The sequence below is a fragment of the Setaria viridis genome, chromosome 6 (genome assembly GCF_005286985.2).
Source record: "Setaria viridis chromosome 6, Setaria_viridis_v4.0, whole genome shotgun sequence".
NCBI lineage: Eukaryota > Viridiplantae > Streptophyta > Magnoliopsida > Poales > Poaceae > Setaria > Setaria viridis.
The window spans coordinates 35,439,723-35,460,457 of NC_048268.2; the positions used below are offsets into that span (position 1 = coordinate 35,439,723).

General features: G+C 48.4%; 4 protein-coding genes and 1 pseudogene across 4 annotated transcripts; 4 read left to right on the forward strand and 1 right to left on the reverse strand.

The window, feature by feature from the left end:
• The first annotated feature begins 17 nt into the window (after nucleotides 1-17).
• Nucleotides 18-2,897, forward strand: LOC117859865 (E3 ubiquitin ligase BIG BROTHER-related). Its single transcript, XM_034743044.2, has 7 exons — nucleotides 18-444; nucleotides 580-865; nucleotides 951-1,015; nucleotides 1,535-1,576; nucleotides 1,691-1,812; nucleotides 1,904-2,012; nucleotides 2,530-2,897. Exons 1-7 carry the CDS (start codon nucleotides 220-222, stop codon nucleotides 2,581-2,583), a joined length of 903 nt encoding a protein of 300 aa, XP_034598935.1. The 5' UTR covers nucleotides 18-219; the 3' UTR covers nucleotides 2,584-2,897.
• Nucleotides 2,898-4,322: 1,425 nt separating this feature from the next.
• Nucleotides 4,323-5,129, forward strand: LOC117860197 (uncharacterized). Its single transcript, XM_034743451.2, has one exon. The coding sequence runs from the start codon at nucleotides 4,435-4,437 to the stop codon at nucleotides 4,903-4,905; it is 471 nt and encodes a 156-aa protein (XP_034599342.1). The 5' UTR covers nucleotides 4,323-4,434; the 3' UTR covers nucleotides 4,906-5,129.
• Nucleotides 5,130-5,276: 147 nt separating this feature from the next.
• On the forward strand, nucleotides 5,277-8,073 carry LOC117860196 (protein FAR1-RELATED SEQUENCE 5-like; annotated as a pseudogene).
• Nucleotides 8,074-9,649: 1,576 nt separating this feature from the next.
• On the forward strand, nucleotides 9,650-10,697 carry LOC117861983 (transcription factor bHLH150). The gene is made up of 2 exons (XM_072294790.1): nucleotides 9,650-9,680; nucleotides 9,746-10,697. Exons 1-2 carry the CDS (start codon nucleotides 9,650-9,652, stop codon nucleotides 10,270-10,272), a joined length of 558 nt encoding a protein of 185 aa, XP_072150891.1. The 3' UTR covers nucleotides 10,273-10,697.
• Nucleotides 10,698-10,796: 99 nt separating this feature from the next.
• On the reverse strand, nucleotides 10,797-19,205 carry LOC117859730 (uncharacterized). The gene is made up of 3 exons (XM_034742910.2): nucleotides 18,984-19,205; nucleotides 15,005-15,101; nucleotides 10,797-14,570 (listed from the first exon to the last, which is right to left on the reverse strand). The coding sequence occupies exons 2-3, from the start codon at nucleotides 15,055-15,057 to the stop codon at nucleotides 11,141-11,143; spliced, it is 3,483 nt and encodes a 1,160-aa protein (XP_034598801.1). The 5' UTR covers nucleotides 15,058-15,101; nucleotides 18,984-19,205; the 3' UTR covers nucleotides 10,797-11,140.
• Nucleotides 19,206-20,735: the final 1,530 nt, after the last annotated feature.

A 20,735-nucleotide genomic window follows, 5' to 3' on the forward strand; every position in this document is an offset into this window, starting at 1 on the left:
CTCGGGGGTTTACGTACACTTTTTCCGAATCGGAACGCGACGGCAGCCACGCCACGCCGCCGCCTCCCCTTCTTTCTTCGCCGCTAGCCGCTCGCCGCCCCCCTTTTAAGCCCACCGCGCTCGCTCGTTTGCTCGCTTTCCCATCGTTCGCGCACGCACGCCACCGACTCCGCACCCGTCTCCGTCCCTCTCGAATCCCTCCGTGCGCGACGCGACGCGATGGACGGCTCCTCCAAGGGGATCGGCGGCGGCGCCGCCGCCGACAAGCCAACCCCCGACCAGGACCAGAACGCTAGCCCCAACGTTCCGGCAGCCGCCGCCGCCGTAGACGACGGCGCCTCGGCCGCGGCGACGGCGGCGGCGGCGGCGGAGGGGAGGCGGCCGTTCACCAGCCTCAGCCAGGAAGAGGCGGACCTCGCCCTCGCCCGCGTCCTCCAAGAGCAGGTAAGTGCTCGAGATCTCGGCGTCTCGCGGGTTGGTTCATGGGTTGCGTCCGCCGTCCGGGCCCCTCGGATTTTGGGTCGCCACGAGACTTCCGCCGCTGATTCGTGATGCGTTTTTCCTGTGTTGGCGGCGCAGGAACGGGCGTACATGATGCTGACCGCGCACCACGACAGCAGCGAGTACGCGAGCTCGGACGCCGGGAGCTACGACTACGACGAGGACGAGGGGAGCGACTACGAGGTCGAGGATGGGGAGGGGGACGCGCTCGACGTCGACGAGGAGGTCGCCGACGCGGAGGGGGACGCGGCGGACCTGGACCCCGCGCGGTACGAGGACGACGAGGCGTTTGCGCGCGCCCTCCAGGACGCCGAGGAGCGCGACGTCGCCGGCAGGCTCATGGCGCTCGCCGGGATCGGTGATTGTGAGTGTACAGAACCGGTGTCAAAAATTCAGTCACCATTTCCCCTGTTAGTATGTATGTTGCTTAGCCTGCCGTTGTGTACCAGGGCGAGCAATGGAGCAGGATGATGACGAGGAGGTTGAGGAAGAAGAAGATGGGGAAGATCCACAGGTGACATTTCTTTCCATTCTCTTCGTGGCTCGATCGAAATGGGCATGCTCAGGCAATCATGAACTGGCCGAATTGGATTATGTTAGATAGTCTCATAAAGAAATCCTAAGCTTGTTGTTGGTAATGATGCAAAAGTTAACACAGGCACCGATTTGTTTCACCAGTACTTGTCATGAGTAATGAAATGTTTTACCACACATTTCTCATTGCTCTAGGATAGATACGGTAATAGTAGGTACTCCTATTTCAGATTCTTGAGCTTATAATCCAAACAGTGGTGCTTATTAGTAAGAAATGGAGTGTTAGTGGAATTGGCTAGAAAAAGTAGATTTGGAGGTTGAATTTCCATGTTCCGCTTGGTGAGTTGACTGTCAAACAATAATCGTATAGCTGCTTCCATCCGAAATTTCATATTTAATGCAAATTCTTCTATATGGAAACATCATTTATTTTCTTGGTTTGTTCATTGAAAAATTTCCTGGGAACAAAGCTAGTATCTGACATTTGTTCAAACTTAAGGATGCATGGGAAGACGTTGACCCAGACGAATACTCTTATGAGGTAAGTTATCTTTTTTTCTGAAAAGAGTAGGGTGTTCTCTACATTTTAATGTACACTACTGTGTGCGAAGCTGGAAGGGGAATTATTAAACATTCATGGTCGTGGTGATCTCAGGAGCTAATTGCATTGGGTGAAGTTGTCGGTACAGAAAGCAAAGGCCTATCTGCTGATACTATTGGTTCGTTACCTTCGGTAACTTACCAGGCACAAGACAAGCAAGAAGGCAACATGGAACAGTATGAACTCCTTTCTGTTATGCCTTATCACCCCAAAACAAAAGTTATCTGTGTGCAGAGTGATATCCTGATCTATCAAATTAATTTGCAGATGTGTTATTTGTCGTGTGGAGTTTGATGAAGGCGAATCATTGGTTGCACTTCCTTGCAAACATCCATACCATTCTGAGTGCATAAACCAGTGGCTGCAATTAAACAAGGTACAACCACCAGCGCCACCACATACCTTCTGAATTTCCCTAAAGGATGTTTCTATGAGCATGTTCTCAAAAAGATGTCATTTTAGAATGCGCGCAATCCTACTTTGAACTTTGACCATTAATACACACAAAATGGTTAGGATTTGACACATTAAATTCATGTGTGGATTTGCCATGAAAAAAAAATCTTTCACATGGTAATATTTTCAACAATCTCTATTAAGAAATAGTTATAAAAGGTAGTGTCAAGACATGTGTGTTAGAGATTATAAATCGATGCCCTAATGACAAGTAAAACAACGGGGGTAGTTATTTGTTGCAAAGTGTATTTTAAGGGAGATTTTTCTCACAACCATCAGACTGCGTGATGCTACAGTTCATTCCAAGATACACCGTGTGGCATGCTAAATTGCTAAAACAATCAAGAACAGCTCGTGGTAATCACAAAATATAAATACCAAAACCAAACAAACATCTGAGTTGTACAAAGATGACATATACCCTTCATTGTTTGCAGGTATGCCCGATGTGCAGCGCTGAAGTTTCCACCTCTGTGAACAAGAAGCTATAACTTCTTTACTAGTAAGGAATAGCGGCACCGGGCAGCCTGATATTTTTATCTGCCACTGGTGAAAGGAAGGCAGCGTCAACTGTTGAATTGATCAGGGAAGCAAAGGGACATCGCCGGGTCTGTCCCCTTGTTTTCTTCAGTTCAATTCAACAGGCCTAGTCGCCCCCTGTGGCCCTGTACCTTGTTGCTGACTTTCATCACCATGCCGCTTGTTATTTAAGCATTCCGTTAGACCGCTGATGATTCGTGCATGATTCATTGCTTGTACATGTAAAATAACAGTCATATCTATAGTCCATAGCCATTCTTTCTAATCTTAGTCTCATATCGTCATGTTTGAATGATGGCATTTTTTATCCCTCAAGAATCAAGATGCTGCTTTTGTTGAGATGAGTAATCCATTTAAGTATGGTAACTGGTAGGTGAGATCGCCGGTGACCCGAAAATTGCTATATGTACTGGTGCGTGCCGAAGATTATCGGCCATGCTGGTGCGTGTCGATTTCTCTTCTTAATCTTGACTGCTTGAGTTTCAACTAGCTAGCGATTTTCTGATGGACAATCTATCTGTGTATACAGTGTATGGGCTTATATTTTGATAGGCCAGGCCAAGGCCTGGCGTGGATCGAATTTTCCTAGTGGGCCTGGTAACAATTTAGTGGCCCTCCTCCGGTGAACAAACTAAAAAAAAAAAGAGGCCCCGGTGCACTTTGCTGGTGGCCCTGGCGGAATGAAGGAAGCGCACAGGGCCGAATCCGCGCCTAGGAAGAGCTTGATTTACGTTTGAGAGTACGGTGGAGTATGTACCATGCATGTACGCGCACGCATGTCGTGTGGCATGGCAACATGAGAGTAGTGCGTATGTCTCCAGACAAGTGGGTAATATTGGGGTGAACCAAAAAAGTTTGGGTAGAGCTGGATCTAAGTGTTAGTTAGGTAAATGCCCCGTAGTAAGAGGGGTAGTTATGAACCCTGTGGACCACCCCCACGGGAACGGTGAAGGGAAAGCTCCCATTGGTAGAAAAAAACCCACAACCCCTTAGGGTTATCCTGCGCTTGGAAGAAGAACTAGGAAAAGGAAAAAATACAGTGATAGTTTTATTCTTCGTCGTCGTAAGTAAACTAGGAATATGGAGTGCTCTCCGAAGAACTGCGTAGATGTACCGTCTGAAAAGATAAAAGGGCCAAATGAAGCATCGAAATCGCCTCCTCATGGGGGCAGCGTGTTGTCCGTGTCGGCGTAGAGCCCTTTTCGGCAACGCGCTGTAGTCCTGTGTGTAGACACAAAAGTGAACTTTTGGGCTGGCATGCTGCCGTCGGCGCCGAACCGGGCGGCGGTCCCAGCGTCACGAGAACGGCGCGGTTGGGTGTTGCCCGTTTGGGGACTTGGCTTGGCTCAGAGAGCGAGCGAGTCCCAGGTCTCAACCGTCCGAGTCCAACCACGGGCGCGCCAACAGCCAAACACAAGCAGAGGTCGGCCAGCCCAGCCAAACCCGGCGGCAGCAGGGCGGAATCTGAATCAGGCACGTCGGCGCCTCCCATCAATCCGGGGGCCGCACCACCGGGAATCCCGCGGGCGCCGGACAGCCCACCGCCCCCGGTCCAGGGGGCGCCGTGGCCCGTGGGCGTGTCCCCCAAGCCCCGCCCGACGCTGACGCGTACCCACCTCCTCTCTTGTCTCTTGTCATCCGCGCGTAGAAAATTGGCAGCGCCGCCCCCACCCCAAATCCCGCTATAAACAACGCCCCGCCGTCGGCCCGTCGTTGCTCACCCACCCCTTCGCTTCCTCCTCTCTCTCTCTCTCTCTCGCGCGCGCGCTCAGATCTGCGGCTGCTCGACCCCCCTTCGTCCCATGATCTCTGCGCCTCTGCGTGTGCCGGCGCCCAACGCCGCCGCCGTGCCTTTCTGCTCGGCCTCGCTCTCCTCATCCGCGCCCAGGCACAGGCACAAGCCCAAGCCCAGCACGATCCGGTGCGCCGCGGCAGCGGCAGCGGCGGCCCCGCCGGCGCCCACGCTCTACGACGTCCTGGGGCTGCGCGCCGGCGCCACGGTGCGGGAGATCAAGGCGGCCTACCGCCGCCTCGCGCGGGAGAGGCATCCCGACGTGGCCGGCGCCGCGCCGGGGGCCGCCGCCGAGTTCGTCCGCCTCCACGACGCCTACGCCACGCTCTCCGACCCGGACAGCCGCGCGCGCTACGACCGCGTCGCCGTCGCCGTCGCCGTCGCCGTCGCGCAGCGCCCTTGCGCTTACACGCGATGGGCGGCCGCCACGGGCTCCGGCCGCCGGCCGCGCCGCACCTGGGAGACGGACCAGTGCTGGTAGTGTAGGGGGAGACCACGGCAACCGTGCTTGTGGATATTAGCTTAGCTTATACCTCTTTGCCGCCATGGCGGCTCACCTTTGATTTTTAGTATCGGTGGCCATCCATGCTCCTTGCACTTTGTGTAATCTTGATGAGAAAGGATTGCGAGCAAACAGATTGACCTGTGTAAATAGTTGATTTCGAGGTTTGAAGGAACTAGCCCTGCCTCTGCTGTTCTGTTCAATCGAAGCTCTTCTTCTCTTGTTGATATACAATTCCAATACGCCGTGCGGTTTCACATTCCCGGCGAGCCATCGTCTTTCTTGGATCGGAAGAAGAAGCAAGGAAACGTCGTGCTTTCGTTGTCCCGGACGGTGCAAGCGAGACCCAAGGAACATTGACCTCTAGCTTCGCTTCCACAGAGCACAAGAATATTCCATGCCACGACTTGCAAGTTGGAACAAGGAGCGGCGCCTGGCTGCCGGCTTTTCCTCTTGCCACTTGCCAATTGGCAACCGGCACCGGCGGTTCTTCTACCATCAAGTTGCTAACAAATGAAGGGCAGCTCCTCCGATTCGAGCAGGTTGCAGTAGTCGAACAAAACTTCCGTTCGATGGCTCTAGCGTGGACATCGATTCATACTACTAGATGGGAAAAAAATTAGGTGCGGACGGTCCCCAAAGCACTCCCGTGCGGCCCCCTCCTGATTTCTGCCGCCGCGTGGGTGTTCAGCGCACGAACGGAAGCGCGCGCTCGGCTCTGTCACGTGGGAACGCCTGGCCGCTGGCTCGCTCGGCTCGCTCGATCGATCCGTCGCTAGCTCGCTCGCTCGGCTCATCGTCAAAACAGAAACCAGGGCATCTAGCAGAAACCGTTCGTCCGCTCGCGTTAAAACCTCCGCTAGATGAGAACCGCGCCGCCTCTCGTCAAAACCTCCACGTGAGGATCCGTTCGTTGTCTGCCACCGCACCCCTTGTGTGCCGCCGACGCTGCCACCGTTTTCCGACGCCGTAGCCTCGATCAGGAGAAGAAGTCCTTGTGCGATCCTGATCGTGGCACATGAGGACAGCCGCCATAAAAATCTTCGACGAGCATCCCAGCCGTAGCAGTCGTCATGGGAGAAGGAGGCCAGGAGGATAGCAGTCTGCATTCCACGACAGGAGAAACCTCCTCACATATCGCAACTGCAATGGCGGTAGGAAGCCAGGAGAAGGACAACGTTCTCGACTCGTCGCTTATGGTGTCGTCTGTGCCTGCCCTAGCACACAACGGAATGCAGCCAACGCAGGTACATATTTTTTTTACATTCTTTGGTCATCATGAGTTTTCACGTGTGTTTGACCGTGTTACATGACCTCTAGCTCCACTGATTTGTGACCATATATATGCTAGATTGCACAGAATTACTCTGACAATAACATCAGAGTTTGTTGCATGATACCTGAAGAAATAGCAGATGAAGCACAAGATAAGGTAACTAAATTACAAATAATTTATTTAACTGAGAGCGTAATTTATTTCGTATCGTAAAGGTAAGTCACATTAATTCTGACTTAATGTACAACAGATGGCTGATAAAGTTGTGCAACCTATGATCGTTCCTAAAGTTGGAATGGCTTTCGAATCAGAGGATAAAGCTTATGAGATGTACAACACCTATGCTGGTAAGATTGGGTTTAGTATTAGAAAGAGCCATACAAAGCGACGAGGTGATGGGACTCTACGTCAAAAGTATTTGGTTTGCAGTAACGAAGGTCATCGAGAAACTGAGTCATCAAGGCACACTACAAGGACGGATTGCGATGCTCGTGTTCAGTTTAGTGTCAGTAAAGAGGGGATTTGGACGGTGCAAAAGGTTATACTTGATCACAACCATTACCTTGCTAGTCCAAATAAAAGGGACAAGCTGAGGTCCCAACGAAGTGTTCAAGAAGCGGATAGGAAGCTAATTGGGCAGATGAGGCAATCCGGGATGAAGCCAGCCCAGGTTTTTGAGTTTATGAAGGAGTTTTATGGAGGAGCCGACAAAGTGCCATTCTCACGGATGGATTGCAACAATGAGATTGGCCGTGAGCGCAAGAAGTACTTAGAATCCAATGACGCAGAAACACTACTGGAATACTTGAAGCGTAAGCAGATAGAGGATCCAACTTTTTTTTATGCCATGCAAATAGACAAGAAAGATGGTCGGATAGCTAATTTCTTTTGGGCAGATGGCCAATCTATCATGGATTACGCATGCTTTGGTGATGCTATGTCATTTGACACAACGTTTCAGACCAATAAGTTTGAAATGCCTTTTGCTCCATTCCTCGGAACCAACCATCACAAGCAGACTATCATTTTTGGGGCTGCATTGTTGTTTGATGAGACTATACCATCATTTGTTTGGCTATTTGAAACCTTTCTAACAGCAATGTCAGGCAAACATCCTAGCACAATTCTTCACTGATCAAGATGCGGCCATGGCAGGAGCAATTGCTTATGTATTTCCAAACACAAGTCATCGCCTTTGTTTGTGGCATATTTACCTTAATGCTGCTAAACATCTCGGCCATGTAATTCAAAAGCATCCTGACAAGTTTCTACCTGATTTTAAGAGATGTGTCTATGAAGACAGATCGGAGTTTTACTTCAAAAAGAAGTGGGATGAATTGTTGCGTGACTATAACCTTGAGGACAACAAATGGATGGCAAACCTATATGATTTGAGGGTAAAATGGGCTGCTGTGTATCGTGACTCATTTACAGCTGATATGAACTCGACCCAAAGGAGTGAAGGTATGAATAATGTATTTAAGAAAAGATTTCGTAGAAAACTGGGTCTTTCGGAACTTCTTGAAGAATGTGAGAAGGTTTCCAGTAGTCTTCGTAATAATGAGTTGGATGAAGATTTTAATTCACGTCGAAAGAGCCCAGTTACTCATATTCCTCTGTTGAAGACCGCAGCTGAGTCATATACAAGGAGGATGTATAAAGAGTTTGAGGAAGAATTTAACAAACAATTTTCATTCTCTTGTAAGTTGTTGCAAGCCGAAGGGTCAATTCTGACATATACGGTTACACATATGCATTCTGATTATGGAGCAACTGTCATATTCAACAAAGCAGACAGTACCATTACATGTGCTTGCAGGAAGTACGAATCCATAGGTACGTTTATATATTCAAATTTGAAATTGCAATAATACAGCATCTAATACAAATTGATGAAACATGGCATTCATATCTGATAGGTATATTGTGCAAGCATGCCTTCAAAGTCTTCAATGTCAACGATGTAACCTTGTTGTGTTACAGCATAAATAAATTACTGATGCTTATTGTTCATCTAAGCTGTTTTAGAAGAACCAGCCATTTATGAGATCACATAATTTGCTTCTTTTTTTTACCATATTACACTCTGTTCTGTTGTCATTTTTCTTCTTTTTTTATACCATCACATTCCAGAATTTGAAACATCCATATATAATTTCATATCAAAAGAAAACATGATACATTGATCATGTCAAGAAAAGATGATACATTGATCATCTCTGTACATAAAGTACAAACTACAACATCAAACATTCACACTAAGGACTGCTCCAAGAACTTGACTTCCAACTAGGTGGTGAGCTCGATCTCATCGAGGACAATATCACTGCAGACTTAGTCCAGGAGCTCTCGATCAGAGCATCAGTTTGTTCAGAGCCGTGCTGACATCAGGTTCTATGTGTGCATTTTGGCAGATCTCTTCTAATTCTGTCATCCTTTTCTTGACAACTTCAGCTTCCATCTGCATGAGAAAATTAAAACCTGAATGATTACAGTAGGCTGTGAACAACGTTTAAAGACCAGTTTAAAGACCAGAATAGTGAACACCAACAAAGAAGTTAAACCTTCTCAATTTTTTCCTGGGAGAGAAGGCCAGGTGATGTGATTCCCTCCTCTGATAATACGAGACTGCTCATTACATGTCAGGCAATGAAACAAATACCAATTGCATATCAGCTTCGCAGTTGCAGTGACATAATATGGTGATAATATTATCACAACTACTAATAGCATTAGTGTGCTCTATTCAGTAGCAAAATAGACAATGAGATAATTGATCAGCGTATGGAGTACAACCAAAAGGAATTTACCCCCTGCATTCAGAAATCACAATTAGCCCCATATAGCATCAAAAGCTTGGAGGAAGTTAACATGCACATTCAGAAATCACAATAACAGATAATAGCATCATAACCCTGCGGGAACCAGTACTGCTCGAACCGACATCTGTAAGATATGATTTCTGTCAAAATAGAGGACACAAATAAGCCAGTTAATCTCACAGTATCTTGCCAATGTGGGTGCTAGTTTCCATCAACCTGTGCACATCAGCTGCTTCAGATGAAGGGAACGTCTTGTAAATCATAGGCTTTACCTTGCCAGTGGGAGCGACGACCGCAGGCCACACATTCTTTTCCACCTCGGTGCAGAGAGTTGGACGACGTTCCCATGCAATTTTTTTCCCCGTCGGACCCCGGTTGTCACAAGAATGCCGTCTCCGCTGCACGCCGAGGCTCACCGGAGCACCGCTGCGTGCCTTCGTCATGCGATGCTCATGGGCTGGCAAGGACCACTGCGACGGGCGCCACGCCGTGCCCAGGCGGCAAGCCCCATGAGCTCCTGCCGCTCCCGGTCTTGACCTGCAAGTAGAGGCCGGCAGAGGGCGTCCGCGGGAATCTCCACGGCGAGCAGGCCTCGGCGGACGGCGTCGTCGGCAACCTATAGGGCATGGAGGTCGACGATGCCGCAGCGGCAGGGGGCATCCTCAGCGACCTCGCTGGAGAGGAGGCCATCGAGCGCCTGCAAGCTGATGCTGCGCGCGAGAACGTCGGACACCTGCCCGTCAATGTCGAGTACGAGGGAGCAAGGGGCGCAGCGGCACGCAGCACAAGATCTACGGGCGGCGCCTGCTGGACGCGCTCCGCGCCACGGGTGGCGGGCAGCCGCGCGCCGTCAAGGCCGCGACCGACTCGGCGCTGGCGCTCACGACGCGCGGGCAGACGCGGTGGAGCTGCGCCATCCTGCTTGCCGGCGCCGCCTGCAGCCGGCGCCACGTGCTGGTCAAGGCGGGCGGCAAGATCCGGCGGCGCCACCGCCGACCGAACAAGAGCAGCAAAGCGGCCTCTTTTTCCCAGGAGGAGGAGGGCAGGGGCAAGGTGCAGGAGCGGCTCCGCGTGCTGGGCCGCCTCGTCCCGGGCTGCCAGAAGCTCCCCGCGCCGGACCTGCTGGAGGAGGCGGTCGACTACGTGGCGGCGCTGCAGATGCTGCGCGCGAGAACGTCGGACACCTGCCCGTCAACGTCGAGTACGAGGGAGCAAGGGGCGAGGATGTGGGCGCGGATGCAGTGGTGATTTTTTTTTCCGAGGATGGTTTCCGCCGGCGGACGAATGGATAAGGCATGGCGGAGCGAGCCGAGCAAGATCCGAGCTTCCATCTGCGGAGCGAGCCGCTTGCGGAACGAGCGAGCGTGCAGCTGGCAGCCGAGCTGAGAGTCGAGGCGGAGCCAGGCCGTTCCCACGCGCGCTTCCGTTCCAGGATCGCTGGACAGCACACGCGGCGCAAATCGAGATGGGGCCGCACAGCGATGGTTATGGGGGCCGTTCCCATGCAATTTTTTTCCACTAGATGATCGGAAAGTCGTGCACCAGGATCAAACAGCCGTCGGAGGATAGCTAATTTGGCGTAGCTTGCTAATCAGAATCCGCAAATCAACTACAGGATCTCCAACCTTGCTGACACAATGGGGGGACACTGAGCCACGGGCAATGTGGGAATCGAACCATCCCAAGGACAAGGAAGGTAGTACGAAGGAATCCCCGGAATCCCCTGCAGTAACGAGAGTGAGCTCACAAGACAAGTACAACGATACACTGGCAAAGTACATTAACCGTTGCAAATCACAAACAGCTTTCAGTTCACCCTCACCTCACACAATGCAAACATACAAGCCTTGTTACATGACGACAACCCAACTTGCATTGTCATGCTTCATGCATGCATAAAAGCACAACGATTGCAGTTGAATGGACAAAACAAAATCCAAACAAACAACAAACCCCCACAAAGATTACATGTCTGATGTCCCTTTGGAAAGCAATATTATTATTACAAGAAACACACAACACACTCATGCTGCAACCAAGCCATGTCGTAAAACTAGCATAAACAAATAGAGAGTGTGGATCAGACGACCTTGGGTGTGCATGGCACTGATGAAACTCACCGAAGGTAGCTTTTGATGATGACATTTTTCTTGCGGGATGCGAACTCCGGTGGAGGAACCTGCAGGTAGTATTTGCCTTGCTTTGGCAGGCTCAGCTGCAAGCTGTCCCACCAATCACGCTCTCCGCTGACCTTCACCTTCAACTTCGGATGTTCCTTCAGGAATGGGAGGCGACGAAGTGATCGGCAGCCACGGACAAAGAGAGTCTCCCACTTTGGTGTTGCGAAACGGAACATGGCATCCTCATGGATGTGCTGCAGTTGTGGTAGCTCCTGAAGGTAGATGCTTTCGATATTCGGAAGTGGACAAGGTGCTACCAGCTCATGTTCATCTGTTTTGTAGAAAACTGTCTTGAGGCTGGGGCAGAAGAGAATGACCAGAGTTTCCAGTGCAGGTAATGACAAATTGGATGGGAAAATTTTCTCCATACGAGGGCAGTGCTCAAGGTGAATGCGTTTTAGCAGCTCCAAAGTCCACCAACTACCATACCCTGTGGATAACCTGGTCTCCAAAAAGCATACTAGGTTATTAAGATTGGAGGCCTGCAATATCTTCAGGGCTGGAAATATTGAATGCACTGCGAATGCGAATGACCTTTCTTTAGCCATATCATATACCATTGGCCCCGTGCGATCAGACTCCATTCTAAATACAACAGTCATTTTGTAGCAGTGTTGGAGCTGGCATACTTCTAGTGACATGAGATTACGATTGAGGTCACTGACGCATCTGATAGAAGCATCATCTGTAATGAATAATGAGTTTGTGACAGGGAGAATCCTTAAGCCATTTGGGTACTGATTCATTGCAGATATCTCAACATGGCGTCTTGTTGGCTCAAGTTTCATCATGGGCACAATGATGGCAGCCTCAGAACAACTGACATCAAGATAAGGTAATTGTCTTTGAATCACGGTACGTGGTTTGTCCCGTGGCTCCTTACCTCTCACGCTGCAAGGTTTTATCTGGATATTGAAAGACTGAAAAAACTGTCCTTCCTTGACTAACTTGTTGGCAGCATCCTCATTGAAGCTATGAAAGATCCTGGAATCATTTATGTTTATTTGAGCAATATTATCAGTTTCCTTCTGGCAAAACATCTGCGAAAGGTGATCACCATCATCTGAACAGTTATCCAAACAGAAAACCTTCGGAAAACGGACCAACCGATGCCAAGGGAATCTCTTAACACAAGGGACATTCAGAAGGAGTAGCCTCCTGAGTTGGGGTAGATTTGGAAGGCTCTGAGGGACCTCGTCAATAGCTGTTCCAGAAAGATCAACATCCTGCAAGGCCGTAAGATCGTCACTGATGTTGACAATCTTGAGCTTGCTGCACCCACGCAAGGACAGACACCTAATCCACGGTCCGGAGACTGAGAAGGTTCTCAGATTAGGGTGCCCATGGATTTTGATATCTTCCAAGGCCTCCCATGTTTGTATGTAAAGATCTTCAAGACCTGGTACTAGTTCCCAGATAAATTGAAGCCTTAATCTTTTGCAATTATTAATATGTAGCTCTCTGAGGCCATTGGCTTTAGATAGTGACGTTGGGAGTGACATGAGGGCCATGTTGTCGATGAGCTTGAGTGTACGAAGCCTTCGCATTGCTTCAAATGTATCCTCTGGAAAAGAAATAATCTGAGTCCCCTCCAGATGAAGGATCAACAGATTGGACAGTTGGGTCAGGGAGGGAGGCAGTTCTTTGAGATTACCAAGCATTAGCTCCTCAAGGCTTGACATTTCAGAGAAGAATTCGGAAGGCAGAATGGTGATTCTCGAACCTGACAGATCAAGGAAGTGCAGATTGCTCTTGTTGTTGCAATCTTGTTGGGTTAGCTCGAGCAAGGGAACCCCGTTCATATCAAGGGTTTTGAGGCTTCCCAGACAGGAAAGAGGTCGAGTTTCTTCCTCACAAGTATGTTGTGGTGAAGACAAGGTCTCGAGCTTGGAGCAGCCTCTGAGTGAGAGCAAGCAAAGATTGAATAGCCGTGAGAGAGATGGTGGAAGTGAATTTATGGGTGTATAGGACAAATCAAGAACATGCAGGTGGTGGTCTAACACTCTATCAAAAGGAAAGCCTGATATGTTTGAGCAGCCTCTTAGGATAAGGGTGCTAAGCCTTTTCCCTGGAAAGCTCCGACCCCAGTTAGCTATGATCCCAGTTTGCTCCCTCCAATGAGGGTGCCAATGCTTCCTCCAATCCCAACTTAAATGCCTACCATCATCATTCATAAATGAGACCCATCTCAGTCGGTCAATCTTCTCATGATAGAAAAGTTCCTCCTCCTTGAGTCGGGGAACACCCATTGCTAGCACTGAAACTCCAGTGACCGCATCACTCCATCCGGAGCTAGCTTCCTCCCTTGAACAAGTGTTTGGCAGCAACGAATATTCTTGCAAGGCTTGAATTACAACTTTTCCTGCTTCTAACGCAGACCTGTAGTTTCTGTCGGTGGTCCTCTGCGGAGTAAGCAGGTCCTCGGCCACCCAACAGCGAACCAGCTCATCGGAGGTAATGTCATGTCTAGCAGCAGCTCCTTGCATTGGACAGTAGAGGATGCCGTAATACAGGCACTTCTGAGCTACGTGGAGCCAAAACTTGTCTTCCTGTTGCTCATGGATCAGCCTGCTATGGATTGATCCGGCTGCATCATGTAAGGCCTCTTTAATCAATGTGATCCAATCTTGCCCTCGGAGATCATCGAAATCAAGGGTATGGTAATATCCCAGATCCGATGAAAGCTCATGTTCTCTGCTTTGGTTGCAGACATCCTTGGAATTAGTTGAGATGACCCACCCATTTGGCCGCAGAACTGCTGTTGGCATAAATTGTACACTGAGAAACAACACTTCCATTGGAACAGGGACCTGCAGGTTTTCAACAAGTAGAAGACGCCTCTTCCCCCGCAACATTTGCTTGATCATTCCAGGTATCCGGGACCGAATGTTGCTATAGAGAAGGTGTCCTCCAAATAACGACCGCTGTACACAATAAAAATAGCCATCCCAATTGTTACCCATCATGAAAGCCTTTAGCACCAGTATATCAGAGACCATGCCGTAGCCGTAGTAGCTCTCTTCCGCAGCAAGTTGATTGACCTCCTTAAGGTCGTAGTCGTCAAGGTTGAGACTTCTTGCCGTTGCCATGAGGACATCCAATGCCACCCGCCGATAGCAGGCGATCCTGCCTTCTATCGCAGCCATAGGTGACAGCCTTGCAGTTATCACGTGGTCGTAGAACCCATATAAATCCTTGGTGTGCTTGAATAGAAGCCTGGTCAGGGTCGGCACGAATGAAGCTGCCGGTCCGATTCCTCCATTCCATACCACCGGGTGCTCCTTGATCCACTCCGTCATTTTTTCTTCAAACTCAATGTCGAACCACCCTGGACCATAGAACCCACTACGATCGTCCGTTGGGGTGCTGGAAAAATTAGAGCCCCCGTTGGGGTGATCAGTAGAGCCATGACTTTATAAATTGTAATATGAACCAGCTTATAATGTGTTGTCTAGTGAACAACTGAAATAACAATATTGCTTATATTGAATCCCCCCCCCCCTCCCTTCTCTCAAATTAGATGCTTCTATACTTTTAGGAGATCACATCGAACTGCTCTTGAAGTTTCCACATGTGAATAAATGAAACAGCACTCGTCACGTGAGAATTTTGGAATTTCTTTTTCATGTTCACTAAATTACATAGCACCTATCATGTGTGAAAATTCCAACGTCATGTGCATACCAGTGATGGTAGATTGGTAGGATTAGTGATTTTAACAGATTTGGACAACCAACAAGTTTTGAAGAACTGGATCATCATAGCGTATTGTATTTATGCATAGAAGTATTGAGTATTACCATGAGGTATGTAGTAGGTCATCGATACATTGGAAAACTCTTGACACCTCCATTTCTGGACAATTCTATTTGGTTAGGTGTTGATGCTTAATCCCACCTGGAAGAAAACGAGAAAGCTGGAGTGACTAGCAAAACATGAATGTTATTTGCAATTGCAAGGACAGCAAAATAACAAAAAGATAAATTAATAATACTTTCATGGCCGGCTCTAGGAATAGTGCTACGGCCTAGAGCCCAGCCTAGGTACTAGGTAGGAAATCAAAATATGATCCATGTCAATATATACGTTCAACAATTTTAGCTCAGTGTCGTCTCTAACTCAACAAATATCCCTATAGACCCAGGTTCAGCCAACTTAATAGCAACCTAGCAAATTCACACGTTAGTTCTCTATTCTAGTAGTTCTACGATGTTTTCCACTTATCCCTATTTATACGCTGCTCATCGACGCCATTTGCCCAACACCCCCAAACTCCCATAGATAAAGTGCGCCGATGCAAATCTCACCCCCTTGGCCACAAAAATCTGCTGATTAGGGTTTAACTCGTTGATACAGTGGTTAGGGTTCAATTCAACGGTCTTGCCCTTTTGCACTATTTATTTTGTGCAAAAAATTTCATGGGCCCTTAACTTTTTTTGCCTTTTTCCTTTTCAACTTACAGGTCTATTTGTTGTCCTTTTAGAATTTATATTGCAATATTGACATTGTTTAACAATGATTAAGAAATAACCTAGTGCTCCGGACGCTCCACTGGTGTTAGTAGTGATTCTCCCGCCACTCTGCCATGAAATCGACTAGGGTTTAAGACTTGATCGCAGTTCAACTGCCCACTTTGAGATCTTGCCTGTGGTGTCTCGATTGTGGAGAATTTCTCCTAGGGGAAGTCAGTGACTATGGAGATGATGGAGAATTTCTCGATTGTCTTTTTTAGCCTTGCCCTTGTCTTTGGCGCCCGATGGCTCCGGCGGGTCCTTCAAAACCTTGCGCAGGCTGAAGAAATCCAATGCGGAATGCTTGTGGTATGGATGCCACGGGTACTGTTTTTTTAGGAGTTCATTGAACGAGGGCCTATCCAAGTTCTTATTTCCGCCATTCTTAGACAAGCGCTGCATCGCTGCGACTGTATTATCTGGCTTACGCTTGCGGTTCTTGCCTCCCAAGTAGTTACTCCTGTTGTCGTTGTTGGAGCGATCATTGCAGTTCTTGTCGTTGCATTGGCCATTGTAATTTCTATTGTTGTTGTTGTTCTGGCCCTTGTTGCGGTTAGACTCGAACTTCTCGATCTCCTTATCTTCTTTGTCTGCTCAGGCCTAAGCCATGACCTTCAAGGATTTGATGCTGCTTGGGTGCCTCCTTCCGAAGTCTTGAAACATCCAGCGGTTGGAAAGGCTATTCTGGAAGCAGCCGATGATGTCGTTCTCTGTCACATCCACGATTGTCGTTTTTTTAATGTAAGTAGCTTCGCAGAGTCTCGCCTTGTTGCTGCTTGATCTGGGACAAGTCGATTCTGTTGCCGGGGCGCTGCATTGCTCCGACGTAGTTGCTGGTGAACACCTTCTTGAGATCTTCCCACGAGTCAATGGAGTTTCTTGCAAGCATCTTGAGCCATGTCAGGAGCGCTACCTCCATGCAGATGGGGAAGTAGACTATTTTTGGTGTCATTGTTGCTGTCGGTAGTTTGTACTGCCAGCGAGTAACACCGGAGACATTGCACCGGGTCTTGCTTGCCATCATATTTGGTAATCCCTGGGAGCTTGAATTTGTCGGGTAGGATGGTCCTCCTCACGTGTTTGGAGAAGGGGGGGAACCCATCAATATCGTCTCCTGAGTGATCGACTTCTTCGTCGCGCTCACGACGCCGGCTGTTGATGATCGTGCAGGCGTCGCGGTTGGAGTTGATCTTGTCGTGGAGGTCACTTACGTGGCGTTCAGGTTCTGGGCGACCGCCTCAGTGGCCGCGGCCTCTCGAATGGTGCCCAACTTCCCTCGCCTCTAGCTTGATTTGGTCTAGCGCCTCCGGGCGCTCCAAGCAGAGGGTCGCTAGCGAGCTGACTTGGCCTCTGTGGTGGATCGTTGGTGATCTGGCTTAGCCTCCTTGGGGGTCGTTGCCAATTTGACTTGGCCTCCGGCTACTGCCATGATGGCTCTGCTCTGGGCGGTCCACTGACTATATGGTATCTTGATGATCAAGTTGGTCATACGGTCGCTCGGCTAGTTTAGCAATCACGCGAGTGTACTTGTTCTGAGGCATTGCTCGTGTGATGAGATCGATGGATGCCATAATGGCTAGGGAAGTGTGATGTTGGCACCCTTGGACTACCTTGAAGGCATCATCCAGATTGCAGACTGGCAGGGGTTCTCTTAGGCGATGATGACGCTCCACCCTTGCAGCGTTCCTTGCTCTACGTCTTGTTCTTTGGGCGTCAGTTTCTTCCCCGACTACATCAGCAGTCAGCTCATCCTCGGACACGTCTTCTGGGTAGTGCTCATGTCGTGGGTTTCTATCCTATTGATCTTCGTCTTCTTCACCTCCAGCGAGGACAACGAAGACTTCCCACTCTGGAGAGTAGCTTCCTGATCTTGACATGATGACCTACATCCCCCCAGCCTCTGATTAGGTCAGAGATTGAAAATTTGCCAAAATTTTTGACGAGAACTTCCAACGCCTTGCGCTAGAGCTTCATTATTGAGGGTTTCTTCTCCGGAGCCCGCGCAATGTGGCGGCGAAAGCTTCCGACGTCGTCTGCGACGCAAACCCAGGAGCCAAAGATGAATGTCACGCCTTCCTTAAAAGCGAAAACGGGCTTGATGATGACTTCTGCCATCGAGTTTGCTAGCGGATTCTCGACGAGAACCCCCTACCTGGTGCGCCAACTGTCGTTGTTTAAACTCGGCAACCTACCGAGGGGGTGCCTAAGATAGTGTTTTGGTTGGTGGGGCTCGTCGAGATCAGGAACTCGAAGGTAAACGTAGACACACAATTTAGACATGTTCGGACCGCTAAATAGCGTAATACCCTATGTCTTGTGTGTTGGTTGGATTTAATTGCTTTGGAGGGGGTTCCTGTCTCGCCTTATATATCCAGGGGCAAGGTTACAGGTCGGTTGGTTATAAGAATACTAGTCGGATACAACTAAGAAGACCCTACTCTATTACAATGAATACTTTCATAATCATTGACCAGTTCCTATCTTTCCATGTAGACTACGCCACCCTACGTCATGGTCTCCATGTCATATGCGCTCGGTGTCCAATCCTGTATTTGAGACTGTCCAAACCTTCTAATGGGCTCATAGTTGTATGCACGACACATGTTGTTACAAGTTAACTCTTATTACTTGGTAAGTGCCCACAATGTTCATTTGCGAATGCCACTATTTTACTATTTGAATATGAATGGTATAAAAATATATTTTTATACTTTTCTATGAGTGGGCACAAGTACAATCATAATTACTCCCTCTACTAAAAAAACTAGCGATTGTCAAGTCAACCATTTAAAAATATTGCGTAGAGTTCGGAGATTTGAAAACGATAGATTGTATGTGCTCCACAATATAATTTCACAAAAAATTTGCAACAAAAATTCGTAGACAAAATTATGTTTCAGAGACCTTCCCAATCCCAATATCTAAAACGTTACTTATTTATGAATAAAGGGAGTATCCTTAAAAAAATATAAACCTCCTTTCTAGCTTGTTTTCTTGGTGATCTACTACATCCGGCTTAGTTAGGAGCCAACAGGTTTGTTATTTGTCCGAGGTCACCTTGTCAATGAACTCGGCTTCCAGATACACACAGAAACTTGGACGACCCCCAACCAAAAGAAAACACATAATTGCTCCACGATTAAGTGCACAAGATCACTATTGTTTCCAGTTGAATAAAAACACCAACAAAACGACGATCTAGCCAGAATACTATGTCCTGGCCTCATGATAAATTGAAAAAAAAAAGTTTTATGCATGGAAACAGTACCTGGGTTCCGATGAATCAGCATTCCGTACTTGCATTTGACGAGGCTGTTGATATATGTGATGAGATAATCTTGTCTTGAGAGATTAAAAACTGAACAAGCGTGGGCGGATGAACCGATGCAGCAAATTGAAAACTACCAACCAACCACGGTCATGGAGAGTACATATGCCCCCCAAGAGTCCAGGACATAGCTTTGAGTTCTTTTTCTTTGCCAAAGGCAGCTGGATGCCCATGAGCAAGTAAAGAATGTATTCCCTGTCGAATCCAGGGTTTGCTTTCCCAAAGAACCAACATTTCCTTCGCTGAGGCAATGATACGACAAGGAAGGAACATACAGTCTTTTTTTTTAGAGAAGGAAAGTAAAAGATCGTGCTCATGCAAGATGCGAAGTGTCAGACTGAAAGAACAGGTAGAACAGAATGTTGGAATCAGAGATATTTTATGGTTTATTTTAATCCGAATTAGAGAATAAAACATGACATAAACAATAGCATAATCATTTGTATTTGTAGCAACGAACATAAAGCATGTGATGGAAATAATAGAAAACACCCAAAAGTGGCAGCAATGCCGACGCGGTTGAGGACGTTTTGAGTGGCCTGCAGATCTCAGAGCAACCTAGATTTTCGTGGCGTCCCTGTGCCAGACCGGCCCGGAGCATAAGCTTCGACGAGGTGATACCCTCATCAAACGGTCAGTTCCTGGTAACTGCCAACCATTAGCAGTCATCAGTTACCGGCCATTTGTTATCAACTATTCATTCATCAATTACTGACCAAGCCCAGCCCACACATCGTGTCGCGTTGCGGCTCGGCAAGACGAGCGAGTGAGCGCGCGCACGTGGCATCCTACTATCCCTCCCTCAACTTCTCAACAAGTGTAGCATGGTTCCACCTTATAAGTTGGTTAGAGACCCTCTCAACTTCCAAGTTGGTTTTATTCTATTCGTAACTGCCACTACTAATAGGTCTTGGGATTTATTTGATCAATTAAATAATGGGCCAACAGCCCAATTATTCTAACACAAAAAAGAAGAAGAAGAAGAAGGCGCATCTTATGAGGAGCAGGGGAAGAATTTCATACTATAATAAGGCAGTCAGAAAAAGTAAAGAACTTGATGCCAAAGAGTACTTCCCCTCGAAGCTTTCCAAAAGAGAGAGAGGAGAAGAGAAAGGAACGAGTTTTCCAAAGGAAAAGTGGATGAGTAATCAGAGAACATTCACACCGCCAAAGAAAACCTCAAAACCGGAATGGCGCACCCTAACCATCTTGCTGGAATGGAAGGAATTAGCTAGGGGCTTTGTTTGTGGAAGCCTTACTCAAACTGGTTTTTTTTTCCCAGCTGAAAACTAGATCTGGTTCAATGTTGAGGGGTTTCAGATGTATCATGCTGCTAATTTCCGGCTTTGGATGTCTGCACGATCCCTTTCTCAGGTCAGGCATTCGGATTTGAGTAACAATTTGCTATAAAGAAAAATACTGATTCAGTTCTTACAAAAGTTGACGATACAAAGGTCACATAGTTCTGCTGGATCTGCTACTCTGAAACTATACACAAGCTGTTTCTGCGCTGTCCTGTGTGATCTTACACTCGTAGTAGCGTGGTCATTGGCACGGCGGCTTGAGCGCCACCGTGTGCTGCTGCATGACGAGCACGGAGCCCATCTCCAGCGACTCGTTGGACGCCAGGATCTCAGCCACGGGCCCGATCTCGGTGCCGGCCTCCGCCCACCGCTCCAGCCCGGCGATGAG

Excerpts from the sequence above, each read along its gene's own strand:
- LOC117859865 (XM_034743044.2), top strand. The coding sequence starts at position 220 with ATGGACGGCTCCTCCAAGGGGATCGGCGGCGGCGCCGCCGCCGACAAG. Across the intron at positions 1,813-1,903 it reads CAAGAAGGCAACATGGAACA|ATGTGTTATTTGTCGTGTGG; the intron begins GTATGAACTCCT and ends ATTAATTTGCAG. Across the intron at positions 2,013-2,529 it reads AGTGGCTGCAATTAAACAAG|GTATGCCCGATGTGCAGCGC; the intron begins GTACAACCACCA and ends CATTGTTTGCAG.
- LOC117860197 (XM_034743451.2), top strand. The coding sequence starts at position 4,435 with ATGATCTCTGCGCCTCTGCGTGTGCCGGCGCCCAACGCCGCCGCCGTG.
- LOC117861983 (XM_072294790.1), top strand. The coding sequence starts at position 9,650 with ATGGAGGTCGACGATGCCGCAGCGGCAGGGG. Across the intron at positions 9,681-9,745 it reads CGATGCCGCAGCGGCAGGGG|AACGTCGGACACCTGCCCGT; the intron begins GCATCCTCAGCG and ends GCTGCGCGCGAG.
- LOC117859730 (XM_034742910.2), bottom strand. The coding sequence starts at position 15,057 with ATGGAGGTGTCAAGAGTTTTCCAATGTATCGATGACCTACTACATACC. Across the intron at positions 14,571-15,004 it reads GACCTACTACATACCTCATG|CACCCCAACGGACGATCGTA; the intron begins GTAATACTCAAT and ends TAATTTTTCCAG.